Source organism: Hypanus sabinus, chromosome 17 (assembly GCF_030144855.1).
Source record: "Hypanus sabinus isolate sHypSab1 chromosome 17, sHypSab1.hap1, whole genome shotgun sequence".
Taxonomy (NCBI): Eukaryota; Metazoa; Chordata; class Chondrichthyes; order Myliobatiformes; family Dasyatidae; genus Hypanus; species Hypanus sabinus.
Window position 1 is genome coordinate 33,037,636 of NC_082722.1, and position 18,892 is coordinate 33,056,527.

An 18,892-nucleotide genomic window follows, 5' to 3' on the forward strand; every position below is an offset into this window, starting at 1 on the left:
GGAAATGAATAAATAGTCGACTTTCGAACTGAGACCCTTCTCTCTTTCACCATTCCTTATTCCTGTTTCTCTCGCTCTATCTCCTTAATAGCCCATCACCTCCTCCGCATTCTTCTCTTTCTTCCATGACCTTCTACCCTCTATCAGATTCACCCTCCTCCAGCCCTTTATCTCATTCACCAAGCAACTTCTCAGCTCTTTTCTTCACTCCATTCCCGTCTCCCAGTTTCATCTATTGCCTGCCACCTTGTGCTTCTTCTTCCCCTCCCCCCACATTCTTGCTCTAACTTCTCATCTTTTATTCCAGTCCTGAAGAAGAGACTTGGCCCAAACTGTCGACCATTTATTCATTTCCAGACATGCTGCCTGACCTGCTGAGCTCCTCCAGCATTTTGTGTGCTTTGCCTAGGATTTCCAGTATCTGCAGATTTTCTCATGCTTGTGATGCATTTCGATGTACATGTGATAAATAAATTAATCTAAAATCTGAAGATTATTTAGACATCAAGAAGCAGAGGTTGTACAGCATTATGCAACATTTTGTTTTAATTTTTTGCTACTAAAATTTTGGCACAAATTTTTCACTGGAGGCCACAAATAAACAATCACAAGAAATTCCTGGCTTTATTTTTACATTCTTATAGTTAGTTGTCTTTGAATTCTGGCAGAACTTTGTAAAGTCACTTAAGAAGAGAAAGGTTACTGTCAGTGTCTCATTGTGCCTGAGGTAATTTAATTTGTGCTTGCAAATTGCAATTTATATTAAGAATGTTCATTCTTAATATGAGGTTATCGCATCTTCACACTTATAACCTCTTTTCCTTTCTTTTTGAAATAGGTTTGCCAAACTATCTTATTAATGAGATGACTTCATTAAAATGTCTAGCTCCAGGCAAGGATTTATTTGATTAACAATATACTAATACCCATTGTGATATATGAGTTAAATAATTTCTGGATAAACTTAATGAGGTAACTTTGTCTGCCTACTGTCCTTTCACTGTTAATTAGTCAAAAGAACTGGATTCAAAACTCTTTAAGATAACTTTATTGAATATCAAATTTCTGCAAAAAAACTGAATTAATACATGAATACTTCCAAAATTCATAGTTCTTTACTGCAGATTCATTTAACACTGTAATAAAAGAAATTGAAACACCTGTGTTTCTTGTGAATTATTGTTTGCAATCAGACTTGAGTACTTAGGCTTGGCTAAGCATACTCTTCAGACTTATTTTATTCAAAACATGCAATTAAGCTGATGCTGCTGTGCATCATTAAGCAAACAATTTTGATATTTGGACTTTTTCATTTTTTTGTCATTTGTGTTCTAAAAATATTAACTGCGATCTGCTTTTGATAACTAATTGATTATTTTCACATTTCAGTTATTATCAATATTTCATAGTCACTGCATGGAATACAAAGCTGTAAAACTAATTAGATTTGTTCAAAATATTTCCTGTATTTTAAAACACAAAAAAACATATTAATATTGCATGTATTAAAGAAATTGTGCAGTGAAGTACAGAAAGCATTTTTGAATTTTTAAATAATAGTTTCTCATTATAAATCCATCATAAATCAAAACTTGAGGCAACCTGTGCCTTCACCACTTATACCATATCACAGAATGATGAAATTAACAAAGCAAAACTATTGTTCCAAAACCAAAGCCGGATATAATGCTGTTGTAGATGGTCTTGGCATGAAATTCCAAGTTGGTGTTTGCTACTGTATGACATTGACGTCCTTGCCATTTTAACAATAATGTACAGCAAAGACATTTGATTACTTGAAAGAAAAGATAAATGATTGAAAGCATGTTTAACCTAACAACCAAGCCAGTCATGCTTCACATTCCCTATTTTGACAACCTTCAAGCTTTGATCTTCTAATTTAAGATAGTACCAATCCTTGAAAAAGTAGCTGTGTCCTGTTCAAAATGAAGGAAAAAAATGCAAAATTATAAATGACAGGTTATGGCTTTTTCCTGCAGTTTAACACATATTTCACTTATATCCTATTTAATGTAGCCAGCTAATGTTTAGAAATATGAAATAAGTAACCTTGGTGATGTGCAGATATATGATCATTTCTGACACAAAAGTAGTGAACAATATAGTTCAGCCTCCTAAATTACAAAGGTGACACTGGTGACTTTGGACCTGAATTAGTTCAAGGGTAGAAAACTAAAGGTGAAATTATGCAGATCCTGGCCTGTGTACAACAGTCACCCTCTACACTAACATACTTTCTGGAATAATCACTTGCTAACGGTCAGCTCTGAAAATTCTGCCTTGGTCAGATGGCAAGAAGAAAGACCTTGCTCATGGTCTTCCAACATCTCGTGTTTTCAGAAGACCTGTTCGTTGTTTCCAAATACAATGGATTCCAGTAAATTGGACTATTGGTTAATTGGGTAGGTGCTTATTTGGAACAACTCTTAAAGAACAAAAATCTAACTGAAGAAACTGTCTGGATTCCCTTTGTTTATTTAGGACAATATGCTGCTTAAATGGGACAGGAGACCAGCTGAACATTCCAATTACTATCAGCTGTGTGCACTTGTGTGGTCATTAGACACTACACTGTGCTTAGAGCTAACAATTTTTAAATAGCATCAATTCCAAGTGTTTGTATTCAAAAAGCAGAGATTTTCAACACTGATGGCGAGAAATGAGCAGTAAGACAATTCAGAACATGTTTTGCTCAGTACAGTTTCAAGCATTCAGGTTTAGAGATGCCACAAACACCTGGGAGTGAGAATGAAACTATTTCACTATGTCAACAAGTTAGAACCTATAAAGGTGGTATCAACAATCATCTTCTTCTTCCTTGAGTTTTTACAGCAGTTGGCAATCACACTGTTGCATTACTGCCATCTTCAGGATTTACTGCCCCTCATTGTCCATTCACTTGACTGTCTAAAGTCGTCTTTCCAGTCCCGTCACCCTTAACAAACTGAACAACCATTTCCTCCCCTGATTATTCTCCCCACATTCCAATAAACCTTCAACACTGTTCTCTACCAGTCCTATTTTGCGTAATTGTTGTAGCATTTGTTGTCTTTCCTATGCATAATTCCTGTATGAAATAAGGATATGCTCTACCATTTCAGTCTCCTGACATAGATCGCAAAAACCTGTCAGATGTTTATTTATGATGGCCAGGGTACCATTAAGGTTGCTGTGCCCAATTCTCAGTCTACTTATAATTACTTGCTCCTTCCGCTTTACTCCCCTACTCCTTCCCATATCTACTCTGTTCTGAATTGAATGTAAATGTCTTCCTTTTATTGCTCTATCCCAATGCTGCTGCCACTGTTGATTTATCCTTCTCCACACTGTGCTTTTCCCCTCTGACTTTGATAGTTTAATATTGACCTCTACAGATCCTTTTTTGACTGCTGCGTTTGCCAGCTTATCTGCTGTCTCATTTCCCATAATACCTGAATGTGCTGGAACCCACATGGATGCGATATTTTTGCCTTGTTTAGCCAGTCTTGAATTTGCAAACAGGATTTCATAAAGCAGGTCCTGGTGTCCTCTAGCTGTACTCGCCTTAATGCTTGCAAGGGCCGATACAGAATCGTTACATATTACAATATGATTACAATCAACCTGCTCACTCCATTCTAGTGCTAACAATATGGCAAACATTTCAACTGCATAAACACTCAAGCAATCCAGCATTCCCTTGCTAATTTCCACTTGATAACCTGGCACAACAATTGCAGGCCCTGTCACACCCATTTCTGGATCCTTTGATCCATCCGTAAAAATCTGTATGTTTTTATATTTACATTCCCTATACCTATGATATTCACTGAGTATATCAGCTGTTTTATTACTGCATTTAATCTTAAGCAATTCCAAATCTACAAACTGATTTTCTAATACCCACAAATTTTTGACAGGCCACACTATACTTGGACAAAACTCTATCATATACACCCATATCTTTTGCTGTTTGCCTTCCTGTCCAGCCAAAACTTTCTTTTTGTGTCCTTTCCTTCTCCCAGCATGTCTGCAACACCCTTCTTGTAGGATGGCTATCACCATGCCCCCCTGCGTTAATCCAGTAATTGGCCTCCAGCTGTTTATGTCGCAGCCCCAATGGCATTTCATTTGCTTCAACTTGGAGTGCACACACTGGGGAAGTTCTAACCACTCCCAAGCACACCCTTAGAGCCCGAGCTTGCATGATATCCAGTTCTGCTAACACAGATTTTGCTGCTGACCCGTACACAATACTTCCATAATCGAATCTTGATCTTATTAATGCTACATATACTTCAGTGATGCAAAATCAGCACCCCATTCCAAACCAGCAATAGACCTCATGACATTTATTACATTTTTACATTTAGCAACTACATATCTAACATGTTCTCTCCATGTTAGTTGCAAGTGAAAGTGCACTCCCAAAAACTTTCAACTCTCTCCAGGTTACTTCCATACAGAGTCAGATTAAGTCCCCTGAGCCTTTTCCTTGTAAAGAACATGGTTTTTGTCTCCACTGAAAATTTAACACCCCACTTTGCCCCCACTCTTCAACTTGGTTAACAATCATCTTGAATCATACAAACAAGATGTAGATTTGGAGGAAGCAATCACTGAAAGGGGTGTATGAAGGTGGTCCATTATCTACAATTACGTGCCTGCACTGATTTTGTTAACTTACAGTCAATCAGAAGAACAGAGTTGCATATGCTTGTTGAATTCCTCTGTCGATAATCAACACACAGTTTCATAGTACTGTAGTTTTCTCATTTGTTCTGTATTTCATTTGAATACATAATTTGTTACTCAGTTAAATGGTAATTTGTCTTTTTATGCTTTTTTTTAAAACTATTTCCATGAAACTTTGGCTAACTGGGCAGCTGTTTAATTGGGCCACAATATAATGATCCCAATGTGTCCCAATTAACTGGAATCTACTGTATCTCCAATGATTAGCCTCATTTAGAAAATAATAACAAAAATATATATTTTTCTAAACTAACCTATTTAACAATACTAAGAACTGCAGTAAATAAATTAAAAACTAAAGACATTCCTTAAACTTCATTCACTTTAACCTTCATGACCCTTTCAAATGTATGGGGCTGTGTCAGGTGCTTTAGCAGTGATTGATTAACATACAGAATGTCCCCAGATCTAACGTTGATTCTGGGGGTTGCATAAAAGTTCGTCTGCTCTCTGACACAATCCCAATATTTGAGTGGCAAGTGAGCAGTCTGTAACCTGCAGGGGCCAGTACTGTAGCCAGCTACCCATCCTCTAGGGATCCACTGGCTAACCAACAGTATGTTTTCATCAATTTGTGTTTGGCACACGTGTGGACAGTTTGCAAATTAAAGAGTAGTTAGTGTTTACCCTAGGAGTAACAGAGTGTAAGTGGGAAGGGAAGACATGACCTGTAATCCTCTGGCTTTGACAGATAACAGCGGATAAACCAGACTTTATTGGAGGATATATTTCCAATCAAATCAATGGACACAGACAGATTGTGAAGGATGGTATGTCATAGTTTATTCTTGTCACAGTCAAACTGTTTGACTTTTGTGACTTTGCTAAGAACTGTTTCAATGGAGGAAACCTGACTGGGGAGATTTAAATAGATTGCTGTGAATGATGGGCACATATGATTAAGAGAAGGAAGGGAGTCAGGGGAAAGGCAAGAACAAAGGAAGGGTTGTATATTAACTTTTCAAAGAGAGGATGACAATGGGAGACTTGATGGAGCTGGACATTTATAGGTGATTGACCAAGATCTGACACTTGTCTCATCAGTCAGATGCTAATATAAATGGCTTGACTTCTGAAAGGAAACACAGCAAAAATGCTGATGTTTGTATTCCCCTAAGTACCAAAACAAGGAATGACGTGCATGCTAAAACTATAGGCTGAACCTGGAGTGCTGATGCTTCCTCTATGTGATCAGCTCTCCCTGCACTGTGCTACCTCGTTGTAGAATCTGATGATTTTATATAGGTCTGTTCATCTCATAACAGATGTGAACATCCAACTATATGTGATAACAACAAAATCCACTCCAACTCATTTCCATGGGCATCAGTCCTCAGTAACAATGCTTTCAGTCATCTCCATTGCACCAGTCTAGAGACAAAGCTAGCCACTAGATTGTGTGTTAAGTTCAAACAACCTGGGCATTGAAATATACCGTATTTAGCAAAACTTTACCTTCCTTTCCAAGTAGCCCACCACTTTAAAACTCTTGGACTTTTCCTTACTTATGGTCAGAATAAGTATTAATTAATAATCCCATCACCTCTAACACAGCAAGTAAGTCACATCATTATTGTTTTTTTGAAGTGGTATTCGTATTGGTTTATTATTTCACATGGACTGAGAAACAGTGAAAAACTTAATTTTGCAAGCCATTCATACTAATTCTTCTAAAACATAATTACACTGAGGTAGTACAAAGGAAAAACAACACTAGAGTGCAGAATATTATTGACTGATGTTGAAGTGAGCAGAGACAGTATGCCTTAAACCTCTAGCAATGATACTTAGCACAACTAAAAAGTTCTAATAGATAAGTTTGACCCATGTAATGCATTATCAACTCTTGCTTCAAGTCCACTACACTGTTCATATCAATATCAACAATGTGCCATAGTTATATATGCTAAGTTAATCGAGCAAGGAAACTGTGTGGAGAGAGAACCATTAAAAGTATGTGCCGGGAAATAAAGTTTATTCAACAGCTGTTTTTGGGGGTAGGATAGAGGGGCAGGCGCACTCACGGGCATGATGGGGCTCTAAAAGGAGATGTGTTCCAGATAGGTGAAAATCTCAGGAAAGATCTAAGTTTTCAAAGCAAAGGAAAATGCAAAATTCAGAGGATCTTAACTTTCCAAACCTGACTTTGACTTCCAAATGAGTCTATCACATGCTTATAGATATGATTAAGCAGAATGCCCAACTATTTCGGTTGGTTGGAGGAGGCGGTGAGAGAGGCAGGCTGGTGAGGCACTGAGAAAAGACACCTTGGCAGTTCCTAGTGCCAACAGTTAAAGTGGGTTAACTGTTGGTCTTTAACCCTCAATACATTAGTTTGCCTAAGCTGTTTCTTTCTAAAATTTTGAAACAAATGTTGACCCTGTGTATAATGTCATTACACACTTTTGTTATGGCAATGGTTTGTCTAAGTCATGTACAGGCCTTATTTGTCGCAAACTGATACATTTATAAATATGCATGTTGATGCTCAGGATGCACCACAGCAAGGAAAACTTTTGGCTTCCTGGTTTTTAACGAGTGACATCCCATTACTTTGGTCTACTTTGAAGACAGAGCTCACCATTTTCAAAGGACTTTAGGGCACAGTCCAAGTTATCCGGGATCCCATTCCAGGCATCTGCAATTAATTTAGGGAATCCGGCATCCATTTTCTTCTTAGTTTCATTGTATCTGCAAGGGTTTAAAATCCAACCCTTTAATTATTGTAAAATGACTTACTCATAATAAGAGCAATGGTTGAATCTTACTTCTTGAAAACTGTGACTAGATAATATGCAGCATTATTAAATCTAGTGTTTTATATTTTGCACTTTTAAGGGAATAAAGAAATGTTTTGCAAACTATGATGTGAAAATAAAAACATATCTAATTAATATTTAAAGCTTCAACTTACCTCCAAAATTTGTCACCTGCAAAGAGGTAGGTCTTCTTGTTTCTCCTCCAATTAAAAGCTGCATCAATTCGTGGCACGTTACTTGGTAGCCCAAGTGCAGTTATTTTCTTAGGGTATCCTTCCTCCAGATCATTGGCAGTATAAACCCAGAATTGATCTCCTAAGTAAAGGGAACCAATGTTTTGGTAGCATTGTAATATGACTGAACATTGCTGACAGGTCATTTCTTAGTGTTAGCAGCCATGTACTCTATAAAACTACTTCTTTCTTCTAAACTTTTTCTCACTTTGTAATATCTGAATGTATTTTCTGAAATAAATGGTAAAGTGTTTTTTGCCCCCCCAAAAGTACTGGAGAAAGTTGATCTACAATTAAATCAAAGGTTATCGCTCCATTAAAAATAATTATTTTTCCCTCTTCCACATTTGACATAATCTTTAATAATTGCTTCCAGATGTAACATTGTGCTGTTAATGGTTCAAAATGTGGAAAATGCTTATTTCTGAAAATGTCTAGCTGAATCAATGTGCTCATAGGATTTGCCTCAAAATTTGCATAGCATATACAGCTTTGCAAAAAGAATTGTTAAAATAGATTATTGCCTTTTGGATAATTCAGGATATTGGTAGCTGTACGCTGTTTCTAAGAAGATAACAAATTGACTAAGTTACGTATATTTGTATGTTTGCGGATGTTCCTTATGTTTGGCCACGTCTATCATCTGTATCTAGAAGTCTGTTTAATTAAATATTTATGTATTTACTTAACTAAAATAGATGAATATTGAAATTGATACCTGCAAAGAATATGGTTTTCTCTTTCAGAGGCTCCTCATAGGCGGCATCAATTTTTTCAGGCAATTCAGACCAATACATTGCAACTAAGTTTGGCCCTGACGGTTTGGTATTGGGACTTGTGGTCCTCCAAAAGAATCTAACAGAACAAATGATTTTAGGGAATATGCAACAGTCTAATTCATTAGCTTACCCAGCATATCAAAGTATCCAGCATTTATAGCTGCAGCTAAGTTATTACTTCCCTCTCCCTTTGACAATTATATTCTAAAAAAAATGTTAAAGATAACTGCAGATAAATTAAAATGATATGAAATATTTGTTTTACATTTCTGGCAAATGCAAGAATAACTTTGTCAACTGCAAACTGGGAATTATATCACATTAGTTTAAATACATAAAGAAATAATCATTATCTTTAGACTTTCATTCAGAGAAAGTTTAAATAAATACTTTATTGAATAATTAAGACAAGAGCATGTGATTACACATCATTGTATTCAACTAGCAAAATAGGAACATTAGCAAAAAACAATATCTTTATTGAGAATCTGGAGATGTGTTATTTATAAAAGAAATGAAAAAGCCACCATACCTTAAAATTTCTGTTGGTTTGCTGTCCTTAACTTCATCATGGATGGTCTCAAGACCAACTGCTAAAAGGAGGATGGGTGGGATTGGGACTAGTAACCCCATCCTGTACAAACCCAGAGCTACAGAAACACCAACAGAAGCTTCAGAGACCTCATCTCTGAGAGAGGAAGGTGGGCACTAGGGGACAACTTGAAAGGCTGGCTAGGACAGAGGACTCAAGCGAATTGCTGTCGGCATCCTATGCCCCAGTAGAAATGATAGGCTTTAAATAAGTATGAGGCTATCCTGAATGAAAATTTTAATTCGGGCAATCCGGGCACATTGAAGAGATATCATTTAACAGTATGATAGGGTAGAATAGAATAGACAAATTCAGAATCTATTTTATATCACTTCAAAACTTTGTATTTCTTTTAGATACATTTAATGGTAAATTTAAAAAAGTATATAAAATGGGGAAAGCATCCTTACCGATCTTTAAATAAGAACAGTTCTCTCCTTATTAGAGTAATTGCATCAAAGATCAAAGTCCCCTTACACAGATCCATTGGAGTGACAGGACCCTGTGTTGGTGGCAGAGGCTTATCGGTTGGCACGCCTAGGTGAATGCAATGGACACAATTGTTTGCAGTTGATGGGATGCAGTAAGAATGTTAATTACTGTTCAGCCCTTTCAGCAATAACATATTGATATGTTTATAATTCAGTTACAGTTCCATCCTGACAATGTCTCACAAATTTACAATTTTTTTCTCTCAACCTTGGACTGATATTCAGCTGGTCTCTTATGGACTGAACAATGTTTAAGTTGCAGCTGCTTAATATACAATGTTTAATTTTTTGAATAACTGGATAAAATTTAGAACAAAATTCCAAAGTTTCTTTCAAGATAGTGTAGTGACATTGCAATTTAAGTAGAGAAATAAAGCAGAGGGTGTACTCTGCTTTTAAGTTGCAATGTGCTTTACACTATTTGAATGCTTCTAATTCAAAGTTGAGTCCATATGCAGTGTACTAAACAACTTAAGGTTCCATTATGATTTTATCTACTGCTACTATACCGTAAAGTTTCTGAATGCCAGAAATATCATCTTGAGGGAGCCTGAAGTTTCTGGTGTAGGTGTAAATTGGGCTCATCAATGCTCCAGGGTCTTGGGAATGATCTAAACCAAGTGCATGGCCAAACTCATGAGCAGCAACCAGGAAAAGACTATAGCCTGTCAGAAATAAAAAGAAATATCAGTGCTATTTTTGCCAAAAAATAATAAGGATACAAACTATATTCTAATACTTCTATAGTTAACTATTATCCAAATATTAGAGATGTATTTGTATTTCGACTTCCCCTTCACCCACCCCATCACAGTGACCATGAGCACTTGCAGTCCTGGCATAACTACGTGGCCACTGGCTGTTTGGTCCTCAAACCACTGAGTGTGGTAGGGAGCCCAAGAATTAGTCTGGGAACCTGCTATGACAAGCCTTGGCCTCAACTGTGCTTACAAGGAAGTGCTATTGGGAGCACTGTGGAGTTGGATCCCACCTTGACCTGGGCTTGGCTGGCACATATGACCTATCCTTATCTGTATTCTGCTCAACCTTACCATAACTTTATCATAATGAGACACCAGAAGCAGCCAATTCCACCCAGCACAGGAACACTGTTCTACTGAGGAGGAAGAGGAAGAGACCTAGGACATTATGACTCATGTAAAAAAAAAAATTACATATATACTGGCAATATGGGGATAGCTAGGGGGTAAGTTTCAGATGGAAAGACACCCAAAACACTAGATGATTGGAATCACAGCAAAGAGAAGCTAATGACCCAGCTTCCTAAGGTGGGGGGGGGGGGGAAATAATCACACTATTTTCACCCCAGATGGCACAAGTGTAATGCTATGGAACACAGATGTGGATGCATGAACAAATGCTAACTGTATTATCATTAGAGTTAAATAGACATCAGGAAGCATTGGACGAGTCAACCTTTAACCTTTCACAGTAGCGTATGCATGCCAGAAGTGTGTGTCAGCTCCTGTGCTGGATGTGGTACATATGCTGTACCACCCAGTGGCCATACTTAATATAGTGGCTAACTGAGCCAAGATGACACAGGGGGAAGTCATTTAACATCACCGTGTCTCAGTGAAGTCTTGTGCCAAACCAGTCAAGAGCTCTGCTTGCTGTAACACAAGGACAGATCAAGATCAAATTTCTACCACGATGAGATATACTGCCATTCCGTTAAGGCGGGAAGCCAGCAGGGGGCACGCTCTGTTGTCATCGGGGAACATTCTGCTCCCCAGTCAAGGTGTTGGCAATGCTCTGAAGGCTGCTTTGGCAAGTATGCAACCTGCCCTACTAAAGATCTGCAGCTGTTATCTGGCTCGTCCCACTGGCACTGTAAATCTTCTTTCTCAAACGTTTTTCTTCTCTCCAAGATTCTCAAGGTATGCCTTCAACTGTGCCCTACAGGCAGGCTGAAGACACTATACGCCCAACGTGCAATCTGTATTAAGCTCTGGAAACATAGCTGGAAGATGCTCACATTGGATAATCAGTATAAATGTTGCAGTATTAAGTTTCTTTTGGTATTACTTCGTAGTCTCCTTTTTTGGAGCATTAATTATCCCCTATTTATTAAATGTCCTTCAGAACAGACAGATTGTGGAGTTCACACATTACTTTAACCTATGTCATTTGCCAAAACCCCTTTCCACTTCAATGATGTGTGAAAGTAATCTCTGTCAGGAAATGGCTACGTCAAGTCATTGAGAATATTATTACTGGCAGACTTCCTTATACCACCCAGTGGAAGCTCACACTGCCTGGCCTTCCCTTCGAATTAGCCTAGTTTCAGATTAAATTCAGGTGTGGATGGAATTAGCAGGGGATTTTAGAGAAGAAAGAATTGAGAAGATTAAATCTAAGAACCTGCAAGTTCAGTGAACATTCCTTACTCCTATGTTGTGCATTATTATTGAAACTCATAACCTAGATACAGCTCCAATTCATTTTACAATGTTTTACATCGTAATAATAGGCATCATTCCAGCTGATCTTCTTCTCAAGCCTTTATCATGTCATAATGTGGACGATGCAGAAGTCTAAATGTTGACCGAATTTTTGACATTGCTGGCTCTGGTAGTTGCTAGCAGCAATCAACGTGGTTACAGCATATTTTCCAAGGTTTTTGCTCTGCTCTAAGATCAGCCTTCTCCTTCTCTCTTCTGAAACATCCCAGGCAAATTCTTAATCATTCTCTAATCCATGAACCAGCAGATGATATCAAGGTCTGAAGCCATTTCAGGAGAGTACTGCAAGGTAGCCCTAAGATGATGCAGACTGCAATGGCATTTCTCACTAGGTTCTTGTCCATACCATGGCCTACACCACCAATAATTTGCACTTGCTGAAGTACAGACAAAAGTCAAAAATCAAGGAAAGAGGGTCGAGGTCTTATCCTTCAAGATACAGCCTTTGGAGTAATGTTCTGTTTGAAATAAGGCAGGCTGGAATTAACCATGGATTTTTGATTCAGAGAATAATCACCCAGGCAGGAATGAAAGATGACCCAGAGATGGAATTTATGTGAGGTTATTGATCTTGAACTATGAAAGGTCAACCATCCTTAAAAATCCAATTGCTATTTCAGACTGAGGACACAAAAGACTGCAGATGCCGGAACTTGGAGGAAAAAAACCAAACTGCTGGAAGAACTGAGCAGGTCAAGCAGCATCTGTGGAGAAGAAGCAATAGTTTAGTTGATACACTAACCACCTCTTTGGATACTGAGTTCCTCCAGTAGTTTGTTTTTGTTGCTGTTTCAGACTAACAGTTGGTGCTGAAGGAGGAGTACACAAAATCCCTTCTCCTTGAATTGAGAGCACCAGCAAATTCCGATGCTCAAGACGTACAAACAAGCTGGAAGAACTCAGCAGGTCGGGCAGCAGCCGTTGAAGCGAGCAGTCAACCTTTCGGGCCCTTTGTCCTTTGTTCGTGCAATCCAATTTCTAGGCATGTGCATCTATGGAAAAGAGTATAGTCGATGTTTCAGGCTTTTCCATAGATGCTGCCTGGCCTGTTGAGTTCCTCCAGCATTTTGTGTGTGTTGCTTGGATTTCCAGCATCTGCAGCTTTTCTCTTGTTTGTGCACCTGTGTAGTATCTTTCAAGATCTTAAGATTTTTCAAAATGTTTTTACAGCCTAAAGATCATTTTGTGAATTGTGCTCTCTGTCATTATGTCAGGATATATTAACAACCACTCTATGCACAGTCATGAAAGTATATGATGTTTTCATGGACTGGCAGGGCACATCAGATAAGCCTCAGGCTTTAAGCTGCTGTTACACAATTCTGTAAGAGTTGGCAAGTTTTGAGATGATAAATTTCTTTTCAAAAAGTCATATGCAAGTCTGATCACTACTTTGTTACACACATTGTTCCCTTCAAAACGTTTTTCAACTTTTGTCTACCATTTACCATTGTCAGGGCAGAATCCCCACTTGGCGTCTTCATCATAGTTTCCAGTGGTTGCACACCACATCGTGCCATCATTACGTCCACTGGTAGTGCAGGAGTTATATGTCGTACCAAGGAAAATAAAAGGAAATATGCAGGGGTCCCCATCTGAATTCCCACCGGTAGTTGACAGGGCTGAAATAAAGAAATCAGTCCAATGAGCGACATAACAAAAATTATAAATCAACAAATTACATACAAGTAGTATGTTGATCAAAAAAAATTTCAACAAACTATTTTTATTAGAAGCCATCACATTTATTATGACCTGAAGTATATTGTTCAAAAAAGATAACTAAAAATTGCAAACCATAGCCTAAATCAATTGTAACTTTGTTTTGGATCTGCCACAGGTACATGTAAATAAGATTTGTTTGTCCAAGATTTAAAAAAGGACATTAATACCTAATTTTAAATCACAACATAATTGGATCCTTTGAGCCAGCTGTGGGTTCAGGACCATTCTCTGTAGAAATACTTATTAAGTTTATGTCACATGGTATGAATTTTTATTTTATAACCTCCCCAGAGCTCAGTCCAAAACATTATAGGTCATCAATCTCTGATGAATGCTAACATTTTTTTTACAAGTAGTTGGAAATCCAAAACTTTAAGTTACTTTTGGAAGCGATACATTTTTGTAAGCCCAACAGCCATTTTGAAGTGATTATCCTGAGCAAACAATTTCATCCAAGAATTTACTTTAAAGAACATTTTGCCAAAATGTATTGTTCCTGAACGATCAGTCTTTGTTATGTTGCATGGCAAAAGTGCATTTGAAGCAGAAAAGAAATACCACATTGATGATCTGACAAGTGTCCACTGGTTTTATTTCCTAATAACTATTGCACTGGGAGAATAAAGAGTAAATTACTGGTTGTTGAGTGCAGCTGAGACACCATGAGAATTTATCAAATTGTTCTGGACCAGTTTTGGAAAAGTTGAGAATTTAATGGCCTTTATGATAATGATACCAAAATCCTTAGGCAATTATGCTAGAACCATTTACTACATGCGTGGTGTTTGTAATATTAGATGCCTTTCCTAGTAAGAATTACAGCATATGACCAACCGTTCCCTGTGTATATTAAACAGATGATCTGCTACTAATTATTAAATCACCCAACATAAAAACAGGCCACCTAACCCACAATGTCCATGTTGACCTTCAAGCGCCAACCTAAAGTAACACTGTTCAACAGCACTTAGTCTGTTGCCTTCTATGTCTCAGCAGTTCATACTTGAGCAGATATATCTTCAATGCTCTTGTGTAGATAAATCTTGAATGCATCCAACACCCACTCCAGTACCCTCCAGATTCCAACCATCCTCTGGGTGAAAATATGCTTCTTCAGACCTCTCTCTCAATATCTTACCCAAAATGTATGCTCTCAGTTTTAGATAATTCTTCAATGGGGAAAGGTCTCTTCAGATCTGGCTCTCTGGGTGTTGATTCATATGCTCTTCCCGCTCCCACAGTTCAATGTTCCTATTAAAATCACTCTAGTTCCATTTCCTATGCTCTTTCTACCCGTGCTTTCCACACTCCCTCTGAACTCAAATGGACATGGACAAAGCTTCATACTCCCTTTAAACTGTTTCCCATGCTCCCCTGAAACTTACTGGGTTCACTGGGAAGTCTACTGCATGACCTTACTGTGCAACATCTTGAAGACAAAGTGAAATAAATAATAATGTTTGAGTATTATTAAAGAATAACATCCAATAATCCAGAAAGTTTGCTAGACTGACACCAAAGGCTGAACGTTGGATTAATTGAGTTTTTACTGTATTGCTTCAAAGTTCAAAGTGAATTAATTATTAAAGTACATATACATCACTATGTACAAGCCTGAGATTCATTTTCTTGTGAGCAATCACAGTAAATACAACACAATTTAATCAATGAAAGATCACATCTAACAGGATGGACAAATAACCAGTGTGCAAAAAAAACCAATAAACTGTGTAAATACTAAAATAAAAAACACTAATAAATAAATTCAACTAAAGTAAGGTTTGCTCAGTTTAATAATCACCTTATAACAGTGGAGTTGATGGTGCAGCAAAGTAAGGAAATGGTTATTTAAAACCACACCTTAAGTTCCATTGACCAAGTAGGTAAGAAACACATTTTGTACTTACAAAGGCACAATGGAAATTATGTATGACTTTATTTTAAAATAGTACTGTATATTGCATTTAACACACTTTAAACAAAAGTTGGCACACTATCAGAAAGGAAACATGCAGTACAAAATGTGTTAACCTTTTGAAAGCGCAGCCTCATATTATTCCTGAGGCACTTTGTATTGTTGTCAGAAGGTCCATTAAATGCAGTCAGCAAAAAGATTCCACAATAATCTTTATATGTGCAGAAGCTTACCACACATTTTTTGTTCCAACACATGTTATTCTTCCATTTGCTGACAGGAAAAGGCAGCTCATAAAAGGAGATTATGAAGTTTGTTATTCTTAACTCCACAGCCCATGGATTTTTGGCATGAAGGCTAAAAGGGGAATCAGGGAGACGTGGTTCAGGAAATAAGGAAAAGAAAAACAAACTGCAGATGCTGGAAGACTGAAAGAAAAACTAAAAGATACTGGGAAAAAACTCCACAAATTAGGCAGCAGTTGTGGAAAAAGAAACTTAAATCTTTCAATTTAAAGTCCCATTGTTAGAACTCAGAAAGAGAAAAAAAACGAATCGATCTAGGTGGCAGAGAAGATGGGGGAGGGTAATGGCTGATAAAAGGGGATTTCTGTAATAGGTTGAACTAATGTGCCAATTGAATGGGTAGTTGAGTTCCTTGGTTCAGAGATTCTCACCATTACTGAAGCCTATTATAGATATTTGACTATCCTACTGGAACCAGGTTCTAATGTCATACTAACATCATGAAAACTTCCCCTTATTCACATTAAAATTGGAGATGTGATTAAAACAAGTACAAAAGTGCTGTTAGTAGCTTGACTGCAAGTATCCAGTGTGCTTCATGTTCCTCAGCTCCACATGCAAATCCGACAGGCCCCAGTCTTCAGAAGCCCTCAACGCATTGAGACTATGTCAAGCAAGGTACAAGATTACAAGAAGGTACAATATATATCACCATATGCAGCCCCGACATTCATTTTCTTGCAGGTATTCACAGTAAATACAAAAATGCCTATATATCATTCCCTTCATATCACATTGTCAATTTCCATATTTTTATGGACAGACTTATCTGAAAACTTATATAAAATATGTCATGCATTTTGCTCTTTATTGCTGTACTGCACGTAAGTTGAAAATACCTTGTTCTGGGCAAAACCCATATTTTCTGTCTACATCATAATTGTTCGTCGTGCTACACCACTTATAGCCATCGGTTCTTCCTTCAGTTGTACAACTATCATATTGCTTTCCTTCAAAGGTGAAAGGAAAAGAGCATGGCACTCCTTCACTATTTCCACCCATAGTAAATAGTACTGCAAGGAAGCAGAACTTGTTATAGGTTCACGCAGAGCAAACAATCTTGATGTAAAATTATCACATAATTGCATGGATATATATCCTGGCATACAAGTTAGTTTAAGGACTTAGCAAAAATCTAGATTTCATTGTTATTATTGAAGAAAAACGAACATCTGTTTAATGACTCAACTGCAGTTACTCGGGTGAACCATTGGGTATTATGCAGCTTAACGTCAATTGGGGCTTTAATAACTTTGAACATACTGCTGATTCATAAGCGCATGCAACACGAAAACCACAAACACAATTTTCAAGTGAAATCACATGTCTACATCGCTAAACAAAAGTGTAATAACTGCAACAGAATACTAGGGCCATAAATGGAAGTTTTCAGTTCTTAAGATATGCTGCTGTCAGCTAAATCTAAGCTGTAAAATTCTTGCATTACAGCCACAAAATTTACTTACACTACGGGAAAAGGGAACACCTTCTTGCCATGATTACAAATGTAGTTTTAATACTATGTAAGATAGTATAGTGTGGCAGAAGAATTGGTGCAAGGGACAGGGTTTCAGATTTAAGGGTTTTTGGGATCTCTTCTGGGGAAGGCATGACCTGTACAGAAGGGTGGGTTACATCTGAACTTAAGGGGGACCAATATCCACGCAGACAGATTTGTTAAAGCTGCTGGGAAGGGTCTAAATTAGTTTGGCAGAGGGATGGTAAACCAGAATGCTAGGGCAGAATTTGGGGCATTTGATGAAAAAGTAGATACATCATGTCGAGAGACAGTGGGGAAGGACAGAGGGTGGATAGGGCATTATTGTTATCAGTTGGATAGGTTGAAATGTGCTTATTTTAGTGCGAGAAATATCAGAAACAAGGGTGATGGGTCAATACATGGCAAGTATAATGGAAAGAATGGATGATCCGGGGTTTAGATGTTTCAAAAGGGGCAGGAAGGTCAGTTAAAAAGGCGAGGGAGTGGCATTGCTAATCAGAGATAACGTCACAGCTGCAGAAAGGGAGGACATTTTGGAAGGACCATCCACAGAATCAGTGTGGGTGTAAGTCAGAAACAGGAGGAGAGCAGTCAATCTATTGGGAGTATTCTGTAGACACACCAAGAGGAACAGAGGCACTGAGGAACAGATTAGGATTTGGGACAAGAAACTATAGATGGAAGATAGGTAGGGAAGCATATGGTCATTCACTTTGGCAGAAGGAATAAAGATGTGGACTATTCTCTAGATGGGGAGAACATTCAAAAATCAGAGGTGCAAAGGGACTTGCTAGTCCTCATGCAGGATTACCTAAAGGTTAACTTGCAAGTTGAGTCAGTGATAAGGAAGGCAAATGCAGTACTAGCATTCATTTTGGAAGTCCTGGAATATACTGTAAATGCAAGGATGTAATTCTAGGGTCAGACCACATTGAACTGCAAATGGTGCAAATGAGAAAGTCCAACAAGAAATCTTGGAAGATAAATTCTGATTAACTTCCATTTATCTTTGGCTTAATCCTCAACCTCTCATCACCCTTTGACATAGTGGACCTCACCATCTTCCACTAACCCTCTGCTCATCTGGAATGACTTTCCTCATTTAGATCTACTCTTTCTTATCCAACTGTAGCCATAGTATTTCTGGTGAGTATTTCTCCTGCTACCTCATATCTTCTGGTCACGTGCTTCCCACTAAATCAGTCAATCTTAATTATCTTTCTTACTTACACATTGACCCTTGTTGACATCATTCCAATTTACAGGGTAAGCTTCCACAGTACACAGACAAAATCTAACTGCACTCCCCATGGCTTCACCCCTCTATGACCTTTATCCTCCTTTGTCACTC

General features: G+C 37.8%; 1 protein-coding gene across 1 annotated transcript in view; it reads right to left on the reverse strand.

Annotated features, from left to right (window-relative positions):
* Positions 1 to 1,033: 1,033 nt before the first annotated feature.
* Positions 1,034 to 18,892, reverse strand: part of mmp2 (matrix metallopeptidase 2) — a 28,922-nt gene continuing 11,063 nt past the window's right edge. The window contains exons 6-13 of the mRNA XM_059992814.1: positions 16,880 to 17,053; positions 13,544 to 13,717; positions 10,119 to 10,274; positions 9,529 to 9,655; positions 8,466 to 8,602; positions 7,670 to 7,829; positions 7,337 to 7,446; positions 1,034 to 1,937 (exon numbers count right to left, since the gene is read on the reverse strand). Coding sequence (XP_059848797.1) covers positions 1,834 to 1,937; positions 7,337 to 7,446; positions 7,670 to 7,829; positions 8,466 to 8,602; positions 9,529 to 9,655; positions 10,119 to 10,274; positions 13,544 to 13,717; positions 16,880 to 17,053 — 1,142 coding nt within the window. The 3' untranslated portion in view covers positions 1,034 to 1,833. The remainder of the gene's footprint in view (positions 1,938 to 7,336; positions 7,447 to 7,669; positions 7,830 to 8,465; positions 8,603 to 9,528; positions 9,656 to 10,118; positions 10,275 to 13,543; positions 13,718 to 16,879; positions 17,054 to 18,892) is intronic.